Source organism: Molothrus aeneus, chromosome 5, assembly GCF_037042795.1.
Source record: "Molothrus aeneus isolate 106 chromosome 5, BPBGC_Maene_1.0, whole genome shotgun sequence".
Taxonomy (NCBI): domain Eukaryota; kingdom Metazoa; phylum Chordata; class Aves; order Passeriformes; family Icteridae; genus Molothrus; species Molothrus aeneus.
In genome coordinates this window covers 23,885,748-23,908,448 of record NC_089650.1, presented here as the reverse complement: position 1 = coordinate 23,908,448, position 22,701 = coordinate 23,885,748, and the positions used below count along the sequence as shown (strand labels likewise).

The following is a 22,701-nucleotide window of genomic DNA, read 5'->3' as shown; positions in this document are numbered from 1 at the left end:
TGAAGTCATGTCTATTTTATTTTCCCAACCTTTGTGCTAAAAGTAATTTCCCTCACAAATCTGAAAAGTAAAATTTCTTAAAATTTTCCCTATACTGCAAAGAAATCATCAATAACAGCCTTGTTTGTGTCAGTAGAGAAGGTAAATAAACAAAGAAAATAACTTTTATATGATGACTGTCTACAACTTTTATCCTGAGATGGAAGATTTGAGAAAGAACACTACAAAATGTACTCTAATTCAATGCTCTGTGACCTACTGTCAGTCCTTGGCATTAAGTTTGGATACAAGACATTGAACCCCAAACATACAGCGGGCACATTGAGAAGCAATAATGTCTTTGTACAAAAAATCTTGACATAAAGTGGAATTGTAGGTTTATTCAGAATACAGCACAATGCAGTGGAGTCCTGCCTTCAAATGAGATACAGCTAATGCAGTCAACTCAGGCATAGCCTTCAGTGTTCCAGAGGCCTTCTGGTTTCAAAGCAGCCCTAAAAGAGCCAACTCATGAGTCTCTCTGAAGCTGTACACACGGGGATACATACTGCTAAAGTAAATATTCCACAAGATTTGCTAGTTTCCTTGAAAATCTTTTTTTTTTCTCATGTGGTGTGATTCTGTTTCATATACCCCTTCCAGTAAAATGCAACATTAATCTTCGAAAGGCGAGCGCTCAGATTGTGTCATTGAGCAAGGTTTGTAGCCTTGATATTGATATCAAGGCAAAGATGCTGCAAGCGGTGCTAGGATTATCTCCAAGCACAGGAATAGGCACTGCTCTCACAAAAGGGCAACACGAAACCCTGTAAAATACAATCTTCCTAAATGCAATAAGAATTGTTTATTTCAGCTGTAACAAAAAAGTATGACAGTATGTTTCAAAATAAAATTTTAGATCAAGAAAATTAAGGTAATTCAGTAAACTCTACCCTTTCTGCCTCTAGGTGGAACAATGAGAGCACTCAAGGGTAGGTACATTCTCAACTGACCAAAAATATCCTGACTTGTATACACACAGCAACTGTTTAGTGCATTTATGGACAGCATCCAAAACAGAATTTATGATCAGTAGCATTATAAAACTGTAAATCACCCTCCATGTGCTAGAACATATTTGACATAAGTGACTCTCTCAAAAAACTAAAATGATTGTTGACTATTTTGATGTGGAATGACTTTCAACAATTATTTTCTTACTCATTATTTTAACTTCTCTGATTTGACACAATGCTAGCTTTAATCATGATGATGATATGATATCCATTACCTATTTTAGTTTGGTTTTTTTTTGAAGTAGATTATTTTTTATTATTCCCTTCCAAGTGATTTGCAAATATAAGTAAACCTTGAGTCACATCTGCACACAGCTACCTGAGACACCTACAAACAGCTACCAAGCTACAACTAACACAGGTTTATTGCTGTGTATGTCTTGAAAGACTTATTGTTGGAAAAAAGTTGTTTATAATTAGGCAAAGAAAATATGAAATTTTAGTGTGTCTTCTTTTTACTTTACTTTGTAGATAGGCTCCTTCTAAATCATGTTATCACAGTAGTCACAGAATCATTATGCAATAGACTCAAAGGGGTATAAACCAGTGATCTATTACATTCTGACTCAAGCCAAGGTCAGTTATATCCCAACTGTTATTCTTTCTCATTCTGGCAACTATTCAAAAGTCTTGCAGATGCTACTGGATGTAACCAAAGTTATAATCCTCCTAATAATAATAATAATAATAATCTGTTTGGATGCTTCACTATACCACCTTTATAATATTGTCCTGCAGAACAGAGGGAGATTCACTTTAGGTAGTTTTAGTCAGCTACATCTGAGGAGCTCCTCTAAGACACCAGTGCCATTTTGCATGCTTCAGACATTTAGACATGATGACCAATAACAAAAAAATGCCTGCTTATCTAACTCAGCATTAATGGCTCACATATGCTCAATGCAGTCCACACTCCAGAAGTCTGAATTTAGACATTACGAATAAGATTAATCTATCTGACCTACCATTACTTTCATCAAGCTCATGCTTTCTTAATTAATCTGCAAGAAAAATGAGACAGTGTCAAAACCTTAAGTGAAGTCCAAATACTGGACATCTACTATTTTCCCTTACCTAATATTTCCTATCCACTCCCAGAAGGGAATTAGATGGCTTTCATAGGTTTGCTCTTGGCAAATCCATATTGTTTATTACTTATTTCTTCTAGCTACTTAAAGAAGTATATCTGTTCATTGACTTGTTTATTAATTGAAAATAATTCCCCACATTCTTCTTTCTTTCCTCTTTTAAAGATAAGATCTATGTTATTCTTATTTAGTCTTCTGGTACCTGATACATCCCTCATGAAATCTCACAGAAAGCCACTAATAGGCCTAAGTTTTGCAGACAGTTAAGAAACCTAACCTATATAGTCTGTTCTTTCCTTATCTACAATTGAGGTTTTAGCTCTAGGATTAACTGTGGATGTCATATATTCACCGACAACCTCTACAGAAAACTCATGTAATAAAAAATCATGGTGTGCTTTTCCCTTCTCTGCTCCTACTCCATGCACCCTTTCCTTTCCTCCAGGAGCTCTCTAAGGTACTGAACATCTCTTTGTTCTTCTATCTATTAATGCACTAATATAATTATGTTATATTAAATCTTGCTAGTTGCTTCTCAATGAGTGCTTTGGCACTTTTGACACGTCTCTACACATATGTGCTATTCCACCATGTTTCATTAAGAGAAATTTTCCTCATTTTGCCTAAGGTGGAAGAAGAGATGAAAATTTAGCTCAGCTGGTCTTTTACACTTTCTTTTCTTCACATTGGTGAAGATTGCATTATGGTCTTTTGTAGATTTCTATTGAAACCCCCACAGATTTGTCTTAAACCTGTGCCCTATATATTTCTTAAAATTAAATTTCTGAATTTGTTGATATCTACCTTTTTCAGCTTTTTTTCCCCTGGGCAGTCTGTCAATGTAATTTCTTACACAAAAATGGCAAATAAAAATCTCCATTTCTATAATGTCCAATGTCTTTGGAAAAAACTCAAGAACAAATATATTCTTCACTGCTTCCCTGGACACCAACAGATATTTAAAAGCTCTATCTAATCCTATTTTTGAGATCTCAAAGCAACTGGTTTTGAAATACAAGCCAAAAGTTCCTCTCTTCTTCCCTGCTTCTATATGACTGTACTACTATTGTGATATATATGATAAAGTACCTACAATGTAAATTTTGTTGTAATATTCAATTAATTCTTGTTTTCCTCATTAACTCTTCAGTTATTTCTTCTCTGTTCCTTGTTATTCTACCATTAGCATGCAAACAGCTAAGATACCTTGCAAACTGACCCATGACTTTCTCTAGTCACTTCTTTAATCTTGTTTTAAATCATCCCAGGGACAAGACTTATGTTCAAGTTGCCTTATTTAAGATAATGATTTTGGTTCTTGCCAAATGGTTCTCATTTTAAATTTCTCTCAGGAGAGAGAAGAGTTACATTTAGGGTGTATCTGACTGATGCTAAACTTGGACATTATCTTGAATCTTCAACTTCTTTATTCACTGCCATAGAGCCTGATAAGAACATTTGATTTGCTAGGATAATTCTTAGCAGAATAATTTTTAGCATTATTATTCTTAGCATTATTATTCTTTATCCTATGCTAATTATTGGTGGAATCCTTTGTGATTTGGAAAAATTTGACTCTCTGAAGAAACACATAAGCCATAATTTAAGTGCCAGGTGTTCTAGATGTTTCCACATCACCTTGAGTAGAAGACCAGTAGCCAGCAGCACCTTTCATTTCCTCTGGGTAACAGGGATTTTTTATTCCTTGGGCTAGTGTTTGGGGCTTTTTTCAGTTATCAAGAGTTGTTCTTGCTTGTTTCCTGGTCAGCACTCCTGCTTTTAATTTCTCAGAGGACATCAACAGTCATCTTCCTCTCTGTAGTTTTAAGTTTGCTCCTCCAGTACCTGTTCTGTTACCAAATGGAAAGCTCTGCTTTAATTTTTTTTGTTCCTGAATGCATGCTGTGGATGAAATCCTCATGAGCATACTCAGTTTTGAATCTCTCCTTTTACTGGTCCTCTAATTGCTTCTTAGGAGATTTCCCTGGAGATCCAAGAGAAGTCTTTCCAGATACTACCATTAGGAAAATATAGGCCAAAGTTCTGGCAAGAGTATTCAAGAATTTCATCACAGGATGTCATCATTGTTTAATTTTAAATAAAGCTATTTAATTACGAGCATACAAGATATTTCCTCTCAAATATTTTCCACTAAGAATGAGATACTATGTAGTACTAAAAGCTCTTTATGACTGATCTAGTATTTGTGCTTGAATTTTACATATTTTTGGTTTTATTAGCAGTTCATGAAAATACTGAAATATAATATAAAGTACAGGACTAAGCAAACACTAAAATGAAGGATTCCATAGGAAGCTACGTTTACTCTTCAGTATTACCAGGAATTTTGTTGCTTGCTAAAAAGTTATTAGGCAAGTGAAGTTGCTTGAATACAGCGCTCAATGATCCAGATGCTTACAGTTCAACAGTAGAAGTTTCTTTGACTTACACACTCTGAACATAAAAATATTATTTTTAAGCTTTATGGATAAGCTTTTTCCACATATATTCAAGTAAAAACTAAAATACCTCATATTTATACATAAAATGATGAAGTATTTCAAAATTATATTATGTGATACCATACTACTTAATTTTTATTCCTAAGCATAGGCCAGATCGTTACCTTTGATTGTGCTATGTTTAAGGAGAAGCCTGCTAGCAGTGAGAAGTAAGAACTCCTTATTTCCTCCTGGATAATCTATTACTTGGTTATTATGCAATAAAAAATAATGTACTTGAAGTATAACATTATAGTAAATCAAGGTGACCCCCGTTACAGGGAGAAATGATGCATCTGACTCTATTGATATTAGAAGGCTAATTAATTACTTTATTATATTATACTATATTATCCCATACTATATTACACTACATTTAAACTGAAACTGCACAAGCACTCAACTCAATAAAATCTTGTGACTGTCTGCTGACCGACAGTCTGAACATGCACTTGGCCCTGATAGGCCAAGGAAACAAAACACCACCACTCTGGGTGAACAACCTCCATATTGCATTCTACTTTGGCACAACACAGGTGCAGAAAATGAGATAAGAATTGTTTTGATCATTCTTTTCTCTGCTTCTCTCAGGTTCTGAGAATGTGAATCCCACATAACATGTTTGATGCATGCAATTCATTTGATTCAGTAATAGTTCCCTTTGCTTTGCTGCCTAAATTGTGTTTGACTAAATCTGGAAATGGCCAAAAGGAATGAAAAGTGGAAGGCATACATGTGAAGCTGCATATATTCAGGTCTATAGTAGAAAGACATGTCGTTATTGCAAGCTGCATATAAAGCAAAATTGATAAAATTTAAGGACAGATAGCTGTACTTCGATTGATCATAACTTGATATCTTAATTAAGAGCAAAATCAAATTATCATCTTAAACTAGCTAAAGACTGTGAAGAAGTTGACAGGAAAGAAAAAAAAAGAAGTTTGTATTTAGAAAGCTGCACACTGAATAGAAAGTAAGTAAGGACTCAATGTCCACACTGGACATTGAGCAGTGTCTGGGAAAAGAAGCAAAGAGTAGATCTTCTGCCATCTGCAAGGGCTGAAACCCCAAATGCCATATTTCTATGTCAAGAAACAAAAGGTATGCAGTAGAAGTACAAAATGGCTGATGACAAGAGTCGTAAGGTATTTTCTGATCTTAAAAATGTAATAAATGAAAAGCAGTGGTCAGTCATGGGAACAGACAGAGTAGTATTTACACATCACCAAAATATGGAAATTTTCAAACATATACTGTTGCTATTGTCTCCCTTTCATGGCTTTTACTTGCTCTGCAGCTTCTTACCCTACATCCAATTTTGCCTTTGGTGCCTGTGTGCTGCTGTGGGAAGCTGACCCTGGCTGGATGCCAGGTGCCCAGCAAGCCACTCCATCACTGCCCTGAGCAGGACAGGGCACAGGAGAGAATAAGACAGAAAAAAACCCCTTGGGTCAAGATAAAGGCAGTTTAATACAACAAAAGAAAAGGTCTGTGTGAAACCAAAGGAAAACAAAATATTTATTCTCTACTTCCTATTAGGAGGTAATATCCAGCCTCCCCCTCCTTTTTCTTAGCTTTTATTGCTGTCCAGCCCTGTATGGTGTGAAACATTCCTTTGCAGCTTGAGTCAGCTGTCTTGGATATGTTCTCTCCCAAGGCCTTGCCCACCCTCTTCCCACTGGCGAGGGGGGAATGTGGGAGAGGCAGCCTTGGTGCTGGGTGAGCACCAGGGTGTTTGACAGGTGAACACCTTTCTAGGTACCCATGCAAAGAACTGTGAAGGCTGCTGTGGGAAAGATAACTCCATCTCCAGCAGACCCAGTACAATTACCATGATAAAATATAAGACACAGAAAATCCTGAATTATTTATAATATCTTCAGAAATTATTCACTGTCTCCTAATGTGGAGTTTGTCTGTGGACAATTCTGTTTTCCAATGCTGCAAGTTGCACAAAGAACAGACTGCCAGAACAACATGCCTAGCATTTCTCATGATATTGCCCCTTACTCTTTTTAGAAAAAAAATAAGCTGAGTTTGCTTGTTTTATCTGCAATTATATTTGCATTCAAATCAGTTATTTTCTCTTTATCCTAGATCCCCTTTTCACTGCGAGCTACTGTTAAAGTAGCTGTCTCAATTATATTTAATTGATAAGACACAGTTTCATCCTGTATATATGTTATGTTCCATGAAATGGACCATTGTTCAAATATATCCTTTTCCCAATTTTAAGTGATAAGGTACATAACATCCTGCCCTATATATAAACCCAATGCAATTTTTAGCAGGGATGTACCAGTACAGCTGAGTAACACAGCTTTGCCTCAGGACTAAATTATTTGGACATGCAAGGCAGTTTTCCCTCCATGAGTTACAGAGAAGACATAATAAAATGCTTTAAAAATTCTTATCAGCACAGTTGCACAGGTTTATGCTGACAGACCAACAGGCTAAGCATGACTTAGGGTTCTTAGTAGCAGAGGTTTTCAAATTTTCCCATCATTGCTAACACCAGTCACTGTCTGTCAGCAACATTTTCAGCCCTGTCAAATATTTCTTCGAAGCAGCATTATATAATGCAATACTTAAAAAAGTGTTGGCAGTAAATGGATTATATATACTAGAGTTCCATCATTCCATACAAAACCTCATCTGAAAAAGATTGCAAAATACCCCCCTAGAAGAAAGGCTTCAATATAAAGACATTAATGGAGTATTTTTTCTGGTAAGATTTCAAAACAACATTAATGACTCCAATATGCTATTTAAAGCAACAGCTCCAGGACACTGGGCCTAATGCATCTCTAACAGTAAACAACATAGATTCTGTTCATGGTTATTCAAATATCTACAAATTATTTCAACACAGTGGGTTACTTAGCAATGTCTTATCCACATTTTCCCTATGGACAATTACATCAAAATTAAACAATAGTTGCTTGTTTTTCCTTACTTGTAGCATGATCTTTCATCTCCCCCAGTCCAGTATTAATTCCAGCATCTATTGAACTCATGATTTTATCAATCTACAAAAGAGAGAACAGTGAAAAATTTGTGGGATCCCATCTTCAGTATTTTATTTTAGTTTTTCATGCATAGATTTATGGCATTATTACCCTCATTAGGAAGAAAAAATTAAAAATGTAAAAATGCATAAATCAAAGGTAGACAATTAATTCCTCCACTTTGATTTGGAGACTGCAATTTGATTTGCAATTTTGTATGTTAGCAAAAACTAAGGCTTAGGATTAGTATATCTTTTTCCATGGTAGAGTTCCTTACATACTGATGACTCTGGTCATCTAGATATGACCACTAGTGGTTTATTTAAGCAGTAATATTAATGAATAAAAAATATTTTGTATGTTCCAAAGTATTTAAAATACACACAATTAGATCAATTGTTCAATTAATATTTCCAGAGAATTTCCTAGCCCCCTTTTCTTTCCATCTGCCCCAAGGGCACTAAATAAGTATGAAACATAGTTGTGTCCCCACATAAAACAGAACAACATTCTCTGTGAAACAACACTGCACTGATCCCAAAACTTGCTCACATGCATCTAAGGCACATTGAACTTACTAGGTCAAAACCACTGTATCTATTTTACTTTCTGTAAGAACAGGACAAACCAAAAAGTGAATCAAAAGGTTGCTGTGGACTAAGAAGATAGACAAACACACCTTACTAAGCTTAATATTAGGACTAGTAGGAAAAGTATATATTAGTCACTGGTGACAGAAGAAAGTCTGGAAATTGACAGAATCTGCAGATTGAGCATAGATTGAGCATTCATACTTTAAACATACACATATATATATATATATATATATATATATATATATATACATATGACACTTTTTTACTTTTAAGATCAAACCTTGATGACCATGTAGAAAGGCCAACCTGGACCTGATTCTAATCAGGATTTTATAATAACATATCCAAGTAGAAAAGATCAAAACCTGATATCCTTAGTACATCTTCACTGAGAGAGTATTTCCCTTACAAAAGTGACTTTCAATGTCCTAACAAATCAGACACTTAGGTTAGCTTGAAACATTTTCCTAGAAAAATAACCAACCACATAATCAAACTTGGGGTTCTTTCTGAACATAATAGCACCCTGGAGATAGATGAATTTTCCCACTGTAGTAGTTTTAAAGAGAAATTCTCTCTTCTCTGTAGGAGCAGCAAAGATCCAAACATTTCAAACTCTTAATTTACTTCGCTGAGATGGGTACTTCTTTGTCTATGAAGAACCATTTACATTCTTGAAATTCAGCACAGGGAAAAAAGTTAAACATATGGTATCTAAAAATTAATTTAAATTGAATTCTAAACCTAAAATAAAAAACCTCTCATATGAGCAAGCATGTGCACTACAAATTCAGTGTGGAAATTTCTGTTAGTAGTTCTGAATTCATTGCTGCTATAAGAGTATTCCCAATTCACACAGCAGCCAGGTATGTGCCAAGCATTTTGCACATAGGCTACACACTAGTTAGAGGATATGATACATAAGGAGGGTTTGTAGAATGCCCAATCAACTCTCTGTTGCTGCCATTTTCTCCTGGCTCTTGCTAATGGGCACTGCCATGGTGGAAATAATTAGAAAATATGTAAACAAAAGGCACAGTTACTAAGGATTTTACCAATACTAATATTGTCAGCGGTGAGGGCTTTAGCAGACAATAATTTCAGTGCCACAAAAATTGCAGAATTACTTCTGGTTAACTTCATTCACTAGGGAAACAATAGACTTTATTGAGTGGGCAGCATTTGAACAGAAATGCTTTGCATTTTGTGCCAGCTGTTGAACTCCCATGAAGTACACTGTGACATTCACTCTGAGGTTTGCAGTGTGGAATATTCACTTTTTATTTTGTCTCTGAAACTGGAAACAATAACAGCGTCTTCACAAGACCACAGTACTTAAAAAATGAAAAAAAACTTACTTCTTCCCACTCTGACGTGAAGGAAGGTGTTCTCTCCGAATTCCCCTTGGAGCACTGTGGCTTTGGCGTGGGTTCACTCCAATTGCTTCTTGCTTTTTTATCATTTGGTGGATGGGTGATAAGATTAGAATCAGATTTTGAAACATTTTTGCACAAATGCATTTCCAGCAAGGTCTTTGGTAAAGATCGTATTCTGCCCAGCGTGCACGCTCGCTCCACAAATCCCCCAGTGGTAATAACCCATTGTTCACTGATCCTTGGTGCACCAACCAGGGTATGATTTTCTGCTGGTTTATTCTTAGTATGAAATATGGTTCTGTTAACAATTGGTGGCTTTTTTTTCTTAACAGGAGGATCAGAGCTGCTCTCTTTCCGTAGCTGTATCTGCTGCGCTGCGCTCTTGCTCAAAATGCTTTTCTCCAGTGGCCCACTGCACAGGTTTACTTTGCTGTACAGCTGCAGTGGATTTTCAGGTGGGTCACATGCAGGTGATGATCCATGAAGTAAACCTGCAAACTGCTCAGCAGGGTGTCCTTCAGGAAGCTCACTTTCAGTGGATGTTTCACCCTGGCTACGTTGCTCTGAAATGAGAGAGTACTTTGTAAACATAAAAGGGTGATAAAATACTGCAAACAAAAAAAAAATCCTTACTCCCCTCAAAATTACTTTTTAATGCTGCTTGGTACATTCTTACGTAAAAAAACAAAAGACAATTATGCCATAAACTGATTTATTATTCTCTTAAAAAAAATCTTAAATATGACTATTTTATCCTGACTAAAATATCTGCTGGTAGAAGAATAGCCAACAATGCTCAGTGCTATAAATAAAACTCCATGAAAAAACAAATTCATAAGATAAAATAAGATAAAATGGCTATTGCTATTCCATCGGCTTGATGATGTCTCTTTTAGTTTGCTATTGAGCTGAAATGTGCAAAAATTATATAGTTTAGTATGATGAATTAGGTAGGTAGTTTGTAGGTGGTAAAATACATGAAGAATCATTATTGTCACGAATATTCTTAGTAATTTTTCTTTTTATAGCCATTATAATAATAGGGAATTTACACTATGATGCCTTTTTACTGACAGTCTCTAAGGAATAGATTTGAGTGCTGTTTTTGTTTTCGGGAACTTTTGAGAATAGTAATAGTAACCATTGGGGAAAAAAGAACACAAAATCAAGTCTTTTCAACCACACTTAATATGTAACTTAGCACATACATAAACACAAAAAGCAACCACAGAAAAATGCACTACTTTGGCAAGGTTTAGAGTGGATTATTAAAATTTTATAACTCTTTTGTATGCTTGTTGCTGAAAGACCTAGGAGGGGGGAAAAGATGGAGGTCTGAGCTGCCTCACTTAAAGTGTTGGTGTGCTTAACATCACTCCACCAACATGGCATTAAGTCAGCATGTTCTACTCAGAATAACTCTGTCCCTACTAATGGTCACATCTCTATAACTACTTTCTTAAAGATAAATAAATTCATCTCATTCCTTCTAGAATTTGTATATTCTAGATGGACTCTAACGGTGGGATTATGAGCACAGCAGTAGCTACCACAAGGAATTGAGCATAGCATCATGACATAATGTGCAAAGATATTGAGCAGTTTTCTCCAATTAACTAAAATATCTGCTGGCAAAAAAAAACCCCAATCAAATCTCAAAATATCCTTTCTAAAAGAAAGAAGTGCTTGACTTTAAAAAGAATAAAAAGAAAGATTTTGGTGTGTACTTCAAAACTTCATCAACTCTTATTAGTCAGCAGCTTAAAAATATAAAATTAAATGTTTTTCTATATTTGATAAAATTTTAAGAACCTAAGAAAATACACATTTCTTCTTTGAGAAACAACCTATTAGAATATACACTTCAGACATTTTGCAACCAAAAGGATGTGAGGTGTTATGGAGAAAGGTTAAATGTAGGACATGACAGAGCTTAAGGGATCAATATACCTCGAAAAATTTGGTTTAGGGGAAATTTCAGGGGAAAAGGATGACATGGGGCATTCTCTCTTTGATTTCTGAAAGTTTCTGATTTATACGTATGTCTGCAATTTTGAAGGTGAATTCAAAATGAGGAATAAATTATGCAAAAAATTAGTGGCTTTGGTGCTTTTCCTTTACATGAAAAACTCAGTAGCTGAGATTCTGCTCCAGATTAAGACACATAATTTTTCTACATGGGTAAGAAGCATGTTAGCTCCCACCATAGTCAGAGATCAGATTAATAAAATGAGTGGAACCTATAACTCTCTGTACTCTGTTAACTGTGCTAACTACACTGCCAGTGACTTATGGGAGACAGCATTCAGTTTGTGTCCAGATACCTTCCTGATATATCTGCCATGAACTGAATCCTATTTCAATGTTCCAGACAGGTACCTCATAGCTGTGTATTGAACTCATTGAAGAAATAAATATTTTTGTCAGGACAAAGTAAACCAGGAGGCAATAAATCAAGAAAAAGAACAGCTTACAGAACCTGGATTGCAAGAATTCCACTAGTAGCTTTGCTACATCTATTTTACTAAATAGTATTGGCCAACAGCTATGATGATCTGAAGGAATTACTAGGTTCATGTCCTTTAAGTTAAACTCTCCTTCTCATGACAGAGCTGGTCCATCCAAATAATTACTGGGAATAGTCTCTGGTCTCAGTTATAACTTGCACTGTGCCTGGGCACTGTCTAGGTGGGTCTATTCAGTATTGGCCAAAGACTGGCAAAACCCAGACAGTTTAAGAGTACAGACTGCCAAGCACCAGTGGCATCTGATGCTCTGACTTTCATCAATTTATTTCTGTAAACAAAGTACATTTTTACTGAGAACTCCCATTCCCCTGTGGTCAGTAAATATATATACTGATAACTACAAAGTGTGTGTGTGTGTGTGTGTCTTTCCAGCAGTGTTGCAGTGAGAGCATATCAAAACATTAATTCTGGTTGTTTTGATAGTTGATGCAGCAGCAAAGACCCCAAATATATTGTATGAGCCTTTTTCAGCTTGATCTTTCACAACCCTTACTACTATGCACACATAAGTATATATATTCTACTTTAGGTATAACTTTCATCTTTAAAATACGCACACAAATACTTTAAGGAAGTCAGGAAAAATTAAAACAAAGGTTGCTTGAGCACACATTAGTCTTCTTATGTGTTAGCAAGTAGTCTATTCCACTTTTTATAAGATCAGTACTAGTTTTCAAAAATACCCTATTTCACTTAATGTTGAGAATGAAGTTGCTCAATGAAGAAGAACACCTCAACATTTCCAAAGAATCATAGAACTGGTCAGTTTGGAAAAGGCCTCTAAGATCATCAAGTCCAACAGTTAAACCAGTACTGCCTAGTCTACCACCACCACCAATCCATGTCCCTAAGAGTCGCATCTTCACACCTTTTAAATATCTCCAGGGATTTATATGAATGGTCTTATTACCTATTTACTGCACAGCATCTAAATTCTTCTTTGAATATCAACTTCTTTAACAGCTTCTCATGTTTTTATGATGTCCACTATCTAAGAAGTTCACAGATATGAACTCACATATCCTTCTAAGGTGAGACTGTAATGTGATATTATGCTAATCTGAAAAATAGGAGATAACACGAGGATATAATGCTGAAAATGCAAAAATGTTTAGGCATCTGATTTGAGATTCCTCAAGATTTTCCTTGTTCAGAGTATTAAACATTTTTAAACACAGAATATTTTTGAAGCATGGTCACTATTCATTTCAGTAGATCAAAAAAATCAGACCCCCTAATGTGTCAAATTCGTAATTCAAAACCCAAGGAATATGATTAATGGCTACTTGGGTAACCTTTGGTCTGTCTTGACCAGAGTAAAAAAAGCCCGGGCAGATACAGCGAGACTTTTATTAAAGAGACTTTTAATAAGAGCTTGTTAATTATGTGGCAATGTAAACAAAGATCTTATAGCTATACCTTCTACACACCATGATTTTGAGCAGTGCAAACCACATCTATACTAGGCAACAAAAAAGACTGGGGCTGTCAGGAAAAAAAAAATCCATGTGGTCATGACGAAGGTTAAGGAGCAGGGTGCACTGCATGCTGCACTGCAGCCCTAAAGCAGGCTATGCAGAGTGGTGCCATCTGCATCCCTGGATGGTTTCAAAACCTGGTTAGGAAAAGACATGTCTGATCTCACGATGACAGTCCTGCTCCAAAGAGGAGGATGGACTAGAAATCCTCCAGATATCCAACAGTTTAGTGAACCAATTATAATTCTGAATATTCTGCCTTTTGAACTGATAACTGTTAAGGTTAATGCTCTTTGAATACTGACTTGCATTATTATTTTAGTTTCCTAAGGCAGTTAATATTTAATACTTTTATGTTCAGCAAATAAGGAGAGCACAGAGATGGACTATAGCACTGCTCTAAATAGTACAGTAGTCTATCACTCCCTGTTGTGTTCTAAAGCAATCACAGAAGGAAAAAATAAACCATACAACAGATAATCGTAAAATAATTTCCTAGAGTATGCTTTTCTGTCTTATTCCAAGTCAGTATTTGTTGACCTAAGACCTGAAATGTGAGATGTTAAATAAGCTCTTCAAACTGCACCATTATCTAAAAATGCAGATTCATTGTTCATGGGAATATCCAAGATCTCCATCTCAAGAACTTAAAGAACGAAAAGCTTTACACAGAATAATACCACTACTATACCCTTGCTAAAATAGGAAACTTTATTAAAAAAAATTTAAATCCTTGCTCTTAATAATTACCCATCTCTGAGATAGATTTTTTTTTTATTTGCTGCATATTTCTGTCATAAACTTCAAGAGAAATTATACTGAAATAAATATTTCTCCTGAGGCTTAGTAGCAATGCAAACATGTGATATTTTATATATTATTTTCTGGTTTTAAACATATAAAAATAATTCTTGTCTTGAATATTGCTGTGTATTGAAAAAAACCCATGCTATTAAACCACTTATTATTTCTTAATTTTATTTATTATTATTATTATTTCAACCAACTTCACTGGCACTAAGAATTTATATAAATAAATATAAAATACATAGGTCTATACTTAGTGAACAGCCATTTAATAATGACAGCTTTTTCTTCTCCCAGACATTTGAGTAAGCTTTATGAGAAGGAACTTTAGGAAAGAGGGTGAGGACACAAGAGAACATGAGAAGTTCAAGCTCTTGGACTCAATCCCAATGGAGAGAAGCAGTCAGCTTATAAGTATTTTTTTCTTTTTGCAAGTACATTTATTTTTGTAATTAAAAAAAAAAGCCAACAGAAAGAGACCTTGCTTCCTTACCAGATACTGTTTTTCTTACCACTTTATCTTTTTACTTGTAAATAGTATCATAATACCAAAACATAAACAGATGTCATTTCTACAGAACTTTAGTGTTATTACAAGTGCACGTACAGCTTATCCATCTGAGAATTACTTCTGAAAATCACTGTGATACTGCCATAGCTGTGTTACAAGGAAAACATTTACATTTGGAACTACAAATAAATTCAGTTGTGCCATAATCTCAAAGCCACAGATACATATTGCTATTATCACCAGTTTATATACAACCAAACTGGTATTTAGGCAGCAGATTGCAATTCAATCAGCTATTTATTTTCACAGCGATGCACCCCAGCACAGTTGCTCGTGGTACATATATAGAACTCCATGGAATACCATTTCTCACTTTCAGTATTCGAGAGTTATAATTTACAGATGCTTCATCAAACTCAGATATTTTTTCCTGATTCTGACTCCAAGACTGCAGAACACATTAAGAAAACCAGAAGCATACTGAATACTGTGAGTTTTGCATTCATGTAAAATTGGAAATCATCTTATTCACATTTGTATCTCAAGAGATTCCATGTTCCTAACTAAAGTACATTCAGGAGAATAACAGTTGTTAATAACACTAATGAAAAGAGCTGTAATAGATAAATTATAATGACAGAGTCAGATCTTTAACAGGCATTGCTGTTGCCATGGCACAATATTTCTAATGTAAAATAAAAATCCACTAGAAAATTGTTCTATAGCTATGGTAACAACTGTATTGTGACATGATTATTCTATTCAGCTTCTGTTTTCATTTGATCCAGAAAGATGTTTTTAGCATCACACTTTGCACATGTGTAATATCTGCCCAAAAATGTATTCTCAACTCCCTTTTCCCCACATTCAGTTGATTGCTAAAACCAACAGTCAGGACTGAGCAATATTTGGAAACTACCCTCTTATAGAAGGATGGGTAAGCATATTTGCATAGTAAAGATTTCTTTGCAAGCACTAGAATACCCTCAGTAGTGAGGATATGAGTTGTATTGCCAAAGCGATATAAAAGGGGATGATCAGCAAGAAAAGGTATAAGATCAAGAAAATTCATAGTATTTAAAAAACAGAAGTAGCAATATTCAGGAAGGCTTTATTTCACACAGCAAAAAACATTGTGCTCTGAGCAAGCTACAGCTCTTTGATGGCAGCAGATATCTTAGATGAGGCAGAACAATGTTTTCTCACTCAAGTCAAAGTTATAGCAAGGTACAGTGGACCTTGCAATGGATACAACAAGATTACTAAGGAAGTGGTGAAGACTGTGGGCTTCTACTGTCACCAGCAACAACACAGAAGAGGAGCAAGAGTGTCCAGCCAGACTGCAGTTTCTTCTTCTGGTTATTCCTAAATCTGGAGAAACCAGAAAAAAGTGGTTGGCAAGGTTGCTGTTGATGGTCTCCAGGCTCTGTGCCCAGGTTCCAACACTGCCAGCTTCTCAAAACCATTCCCTTAGAAATTAGAGTGAGTGTTTCTGTGGGTTGGGAGTTTGCTCTCATAAGCTTCAAAACTGCCAATTCACCCCTTAGCATTGCAGTCTGCACTTGACTCTGTAGTGAGGGGTTTTACCGCTTCACTGTCTCTACCTTCATCGTTTCCCTATGACCCATCAGGAAATGAAAAGATGAGAAAGATTTTCAGGGAAAGATACGGAGTTTCCTGAACATTGCTTGCCAGTATCTAACAAAGAAAAAAGCTTTGGGTGAGGAAGAATATTAGGCAGTTATTACTGCTAATTCCAACCACATTATAATGCCTAAATATAGTCCTTGCCCAAATTTTCAGCAACAGCAGTGTAATATGGTACCACGAGAGTTAATTTTAGCTCTTATTGAGCTGCTTTGTCTCTTCTGTACATCTTCAGGTTTTTCTGATACATGTATATTCTGTATTTGAGGAGGACATAAATGTAATTTTCATAATCACATAAAGGGTTAACCTTTTACCGCAAAATTCAACACAGACAAAAATAAAGAGCTGCAGCTGCCACCTCCATAATGCCGTTTCCATGAGGATTTCTTTCTATGTGACTATATAAGGCTTGGTTCCTAGACATCTTAAAGACAGACAGGCTCTCATGAACCATCACATTCTACAGCACAAAATTCTGCCTTATGCCTGCACATCAAAATAAGGATTCTTCAGAAAAATAACATGTTAACATTTTTATGGACTAAACATATCAGACTGATAAAATAATGGTCAACATCCCTCAGGTGAAATGCTGGACAAATTCAACATTCACATTCAAGCTAAAATTCTGCTGGAATGCTTCAGCTTTGCAATGCAGCAAAAGCAAAAAGAAATCCTCTCAGTCTGTCTGTAACTTTTAGTGAATCTTTCATAAGAAATTCTGAGAGGTGAATGGCAATGGATGTAAAATGTAATTCTGCAGAGAGATCACATATAATCACACTGAGAAATTCTGTGGGGATCTCTTTTTTCAGCAGAAAGCAGTTGAGTGGGTTGTGGCTGTGCTCAGAAAGTACATGTTAATTTGACAATATAGTACAGCAGGGCAGAGTAATACAAGAGGAAATCTCGGTACACTTAATAACTAAAATCAGTGCAAAGTAATATCAGTGTGATAGATGAACTCTTGAAATCGTATCCTTTGGTTGAAGACCGTAAAAAAACCCTGTTACATGTTCCACTCCTGTTATTTCACACATCACATGCAAAGAAGGAATGACAAATTCCTCCACCAAGTGGGAAAAAAACTTACAACATACAAGGCAAAAGAAACCGTAAGAAATAGTGGATGATTCTCAAAATAATGTTTCTCAAAGGAGACACTGCACAACAATTTTGTTTAGAAGGAATTATTTGCCCTAGCAACAACTCAGTTTCCCCCAGCATGAGACAAGACCAGAAAGCAAAGGAAGTGTATGTTTTGCCATTTGCACTGACCATACATTTTTCTTTTCTAACCTCGATATAGAATATATTTCTGATCAGAGCAGTGTTTTTAAGATATTTCAGCTTGTCTCTTTCCTCATTCCATGTACAAGATCATCTGTGCTCTTTTTCAACTTATGTTTCAAATCCAGAAGAAATGGAATTGGTGCTTTCATAAGAAATAATGTAAAATAAAGGTGCCCTACCCCAGTTTTTGCTAAATCTGTTAGGCTGTAGGGACAAAAAAGTATACAAAAATTAAGAATGTATAGAATATATCCCGGGCTGTAGAATGAAATTTCAGTTCTAGACATAGGTACATATACAGTCATGGAAAATTACATTCAGATTTTAAGCTCTATGTGGACCATTCACTGAAATTTTATATAATTGCTTACATGTGACGGTATTGAAACTAATCACTAAAAATCATAGTCTTTTAGCAAGCTTGCAGCTTACCACATTTTGTAGTTATAAATACTGACTGGGGAAAATGAGAGAATAAAACCAAATTAACTGCTGCAAATGATTTATTTGGGGGTTGCAAATGTGACAGGATAGCCATTTAAATTCTTTTGAAAATATTTACGAAACATAAATGATCTTAAAAAAAATTGACACAATAATGTGCAAAATAATTTATCTAAGAATAATAACTTTCTAGGCATATTTAATATCTCTAAAAGTTGTTTACTTTTCACAAGTAACTGTATTTACTTTAAAAAAGTAGTATTACACACAGGATGCTTAGAAGAAGATGTGAAACAAAGAGCAACGATTCAAGTGGCTAAATGCAGACACATATGGCCATTTTAGACACTACACGGTATCCAAAGTGACTGCAAAGGCTGACGGGTGTGACACACAACTTGGAAACCTTTGTCTTTCTGGTGAAGCAGCAAGAGCTCAGAAACAGTATTTCTAGTATCCAAGTTGGTCTAGACACCTGGTTTGGCACTAGAATTGTTAGAGATCGAATGCTAGCAGAGAAGGAGTACTGAGGGTAGACATAGACAATACATCTCAAAGAATCCTTTATAGTAGAATAAATAATTTCACGTGTGCATATACTCCATTTCAGATGACTTAAATACACTTACTTTATATAGGAACTGAAAACTTGTTACTATTATAAGTAATGATTATTGATACTTCTACCAAAATAGCTATCAAGTTAAGAGTCCAGAACACCTGAGTGCCACAGAGCAAGAAAGGCTGGCTGACACCAAGTCGGTTCCAAAAATCAGGTTATGATATTTTGGAAACATATGTGCATTTGGAACATGAAATTAACCTGCTTTAAATCAACTATGACTGCTAGGGGAGTAGCATAGTTAGCAGTCAATGTGTAGCTTTTATTAAGCTACTAGGATGCAGAAAAGCACGTCTCAATTTAGATACAGTTAAAGGAAGAACGAGCATTAGACTACAGTTGCTTAGACATGGAAGAGCGGTGAGTAGTTTTGGAAGACAATTACAAACTTTCATGCTCCACCACAAATGACACTTTACAGAGCTCTCTTACTATACAAATGCAACCAAATAAACAAAAATATTATCATGAAAAACTGTATGATTCATCAGCTAGTTGCAGGACAGAAGCTCCCACAGAGACTGAGAGGCATAATTTAACGTAATTAAAACCCCTCTTACACAACAAACTGGAAAGTCATGCAACACAAATGCTACACATAGAAACTCTGGATAATTTACCTTCACTTAGGATCATATAGGAGTTAGAGGACAGAGTTTCACCTACTGAATAGCTGCAGCAACAGAATAGATTACCACTCACCCCACTGCTCTTCAAACAGAGGGTATCACCGAGCAGCTCCAGGGCGAGAGCTGAGTTAAGAATGGCTAACCTGCTTAGAGGGATAATCAGCTGCCCCACTTTGGGCAGACTAGTTGAATTCACCTGGTTTATTTTGCTTGAGCTGGATTAAAAGTTCTCACACATACCCTTCTGCTGAAGCCATACCTGGGGACATTCTATGAAAGAAGTGCAATGATACAGAGGTGCTGGTCACACCTCCAGCTACTTTCACTGAACTCTGCCATCCATGAAAGGATGATATTCTCTGCAAAGAAGGGTCAACTGTTCTCTCTGAAACACACCGGCAGATATCCCCCAAAGGCACCAAATAGCCCTGCTTTTCAAATATGGTACACCTATTAAAAATAATATTTTCTTAACTAGGGATAATAATGTACATTAATAAACATTAGCAAGGTCTAATAAAGAAGACTAATTTATCAAGCTAAAAGCACTATAATGGTACAGCTGTTTAAGAGTCCAGAAACTGTAAACAGGAAAACAGAAACTCAGTCTAAGGGATCAGAATATAGACTAGTATTTGTGGGAATGATACCATTCTAGTCCCATAATCTATAGTCCAGATTCTGTTCAGCTAACAGTCTGATCAGAATACCAGGAATAATAGATGGTAGAAAACTCTTCTTTACCAAATAACCTCATCCAGTCATTGGCACATCTTTAATAAGTAAATAAAACTTCTTATGTAATTAGATACTTTAGATTTAGAAAACACCTTTTTTGACCATGAGTTATTTACTTCTCATCCACAATGCTTCAAGACAGGTGGTGACAAGTTCTTTAGGGCCTTAAACCAAATACATCTGAAGCAAGGCAGATGTAGAATTTTATTATTGCTTAATTCTGCTCTAATTTATTTATGCAACACTTGGTAGCATCAATAATTTTATTTACCTGTGAACTAAGTCCTCAAACCAGGCAGATCTGATCCTTCTATCACTTATGTATTTTTGCTATTTAAGCAAGTGTGCTTACATTTCACCTGAGGAGACAACAGATCACTGAGATCTTGTTTTGTAGATATGTAGATGGGAAGACTCTCCATTAACAGGGAAGTTCCTTGTAAAAAGCAAGGTGAAGAGATATAGCCAGTTGTCTAATTTACCCATGAGAAACATACCCATGAGAAATGAGAGTGCAGAAGTAGTCTGTTATGTCAATCATAAGTAACAAATTATTGCAGAAACAATATTTTGATTGTTTTAATTAGCACATTCTTCATTTGGAATAAACTGGAAATCAGACAATCATGGTCTCCCGAGAAACTTAAAACAAGTCACTTTTACTCTCTAAAAGCAAAGAAGCATGACTAGCAGCTCAAGATATGAGATAGCACTCTAAGATATACCAGAAAAAAAATCTGCAGATTATTTCTTTTTCTAAATTTTATTGTTAAAATAACAAGAAATTACCATGAAAAAAATTTAATTATTTTTCTTATTAAAAGTGGGCACACACATTTTTCTTGTAAGAATAGGAAAGAGAGAGAAGAAAGGAAGGCAGAGAGAGAACAGGAGGAAAGAAAGAAGCCATTCTGATGACCACAGATAGTAAAACCAGAAACTCTTGATTAGGCTTTCAAATTACAACTGTTCTCAAACTGTTCTCAAAAAGGACTTTTTTGAATGTGCAATGTGATTTTATGGTTTTGTTTTGTTGGGTTTTTTTTTTTTGGTTGTTGTTTTTGTGTTGTTTTTTTTTTTTCTTTTTTAATTAGCTGCAAAAATCTCATGAAGACACAAAGACAAAATGTCAAATCTTTAGACAATGCTTGTTTCCTGAAAGCATTTTTATGGAACCACCTATAATGAAGCACAGTAAAATAAAGCAAAGATGGTCACACCTGGAATAGGTTGCCTTGAATTTTATAGTGTTTTTAGCATTTCACATTAAGTTAGTTAATTATTCCTCCTATCTGCACCAACCTAAATGAAAGAGGGCTGATGACAGTGGCGGGAATAAATTACATGCATTAGGTATTTCCAAGGGGAATAACAGAGGTTCTTAACTGAACAGGGAGTCATCTACCAAATGGGACATGGATACTGGCCTCTTTCTAGCCCAGTTAACAGATAACCGAATTTTCTTCAAGTCTTTAAGATGGAAAAGAAAGCACTAAGCTGTTAAAATCTTCTTTGCTCAGAGAATACATGGTGGGCCAGAATTCAAAGGAATTGAGACAGCTACAGTACTGGTAAACAAAGAATAATCTACACAGAGGAAAGAGACATATAGATATTTTTTTCTTTTAAAACAGCTTCCTTTCTTCCAAGCATAACTTGGACAAATTTTAAAAAACCAAAACCATCTACACATATATGAGGATATACTATGTGTTTTCAAAACAAAATTAACTTCACTGATATGAACATTGATCAGTGAAGTTTAAAAGCAAATTTAAAGTGAAACTTGACTAAAGTTAACCAACAGTTAGTCTATTAATATGAAGCCTAAAAGTCTGTCATTTGTAATTGCTTTCAAATTCTCTAATCAATCTGAATTTCAATTCAGATTGTCATTTGATAGAATCCCAAGACATGCACTAATCATCACAGAGAAGTACAGAAGTTTCAATCAAAATAACTGCCTGCTTCTTAAAAATGGCATTTTTCTTCTACATCAGGTAAACCACACTTTCTACTGGAGCCAACACAGCAATGTTTATCACAGCAAAGACAAAGATTTAGAATAAGTCAGTCATTTCTAAGGTCTGATTCTTTTTGCCAGTTTCTGAAGTCAATTAGTTGAGGAAGACTATTAATAAAGAAAGACCATCACACTTGTACGATTTTACTTCACAGTCCTCAGGTGAAGGGTGGCAGAGTGCTAATCCTGTAAGAACTCCTGTGGGAAAGTAAGAATTCTGAGCTTTGTGGTATGGGTTCTTAATGTATCTTGGCAGTTAGAGAGCCTGAATCATAGAAAGTAAAAACATTTCACCTTCATTGTGGGGATGGAAGTACTGCTACACACCAAGATGTGAGAGGTCTATGGTGACGA

The 22,701-nt window shown here is 35.5% G+C and overlaps 1 protein-coding gene across 2 annotated transcripts in view; it reads right to left on the bottom strand.

The window, feature by feature from the left end:
* The window catches only part of ANKS1B (ankyrin repeat and sterile alpha motif domain containing 1B), a 408,607-nt gene that overhangs the window by 203,542 nt on the left and 182,364 nt on the right, over positions 1-22,701 (bottom strand). For both annotated transcript variants that reach the window (XM_066549544.1, XM_066549545.1), the window contains exons 13-14: positions 9,607-10,187; positions 7,601-7,673 (exon numbers count right to left, since the gene is read on the bottom strand). In XM_066549544.1, the coding sequence (XP_066405641.1) occupies positions 7,601-7,673; positions 9,607-10,187 (654 nt within the window). The remainder of the gene's footprint in view (positions 1-7,600; positions 7,674-9,606; positions 10,188-22,701) is intronic.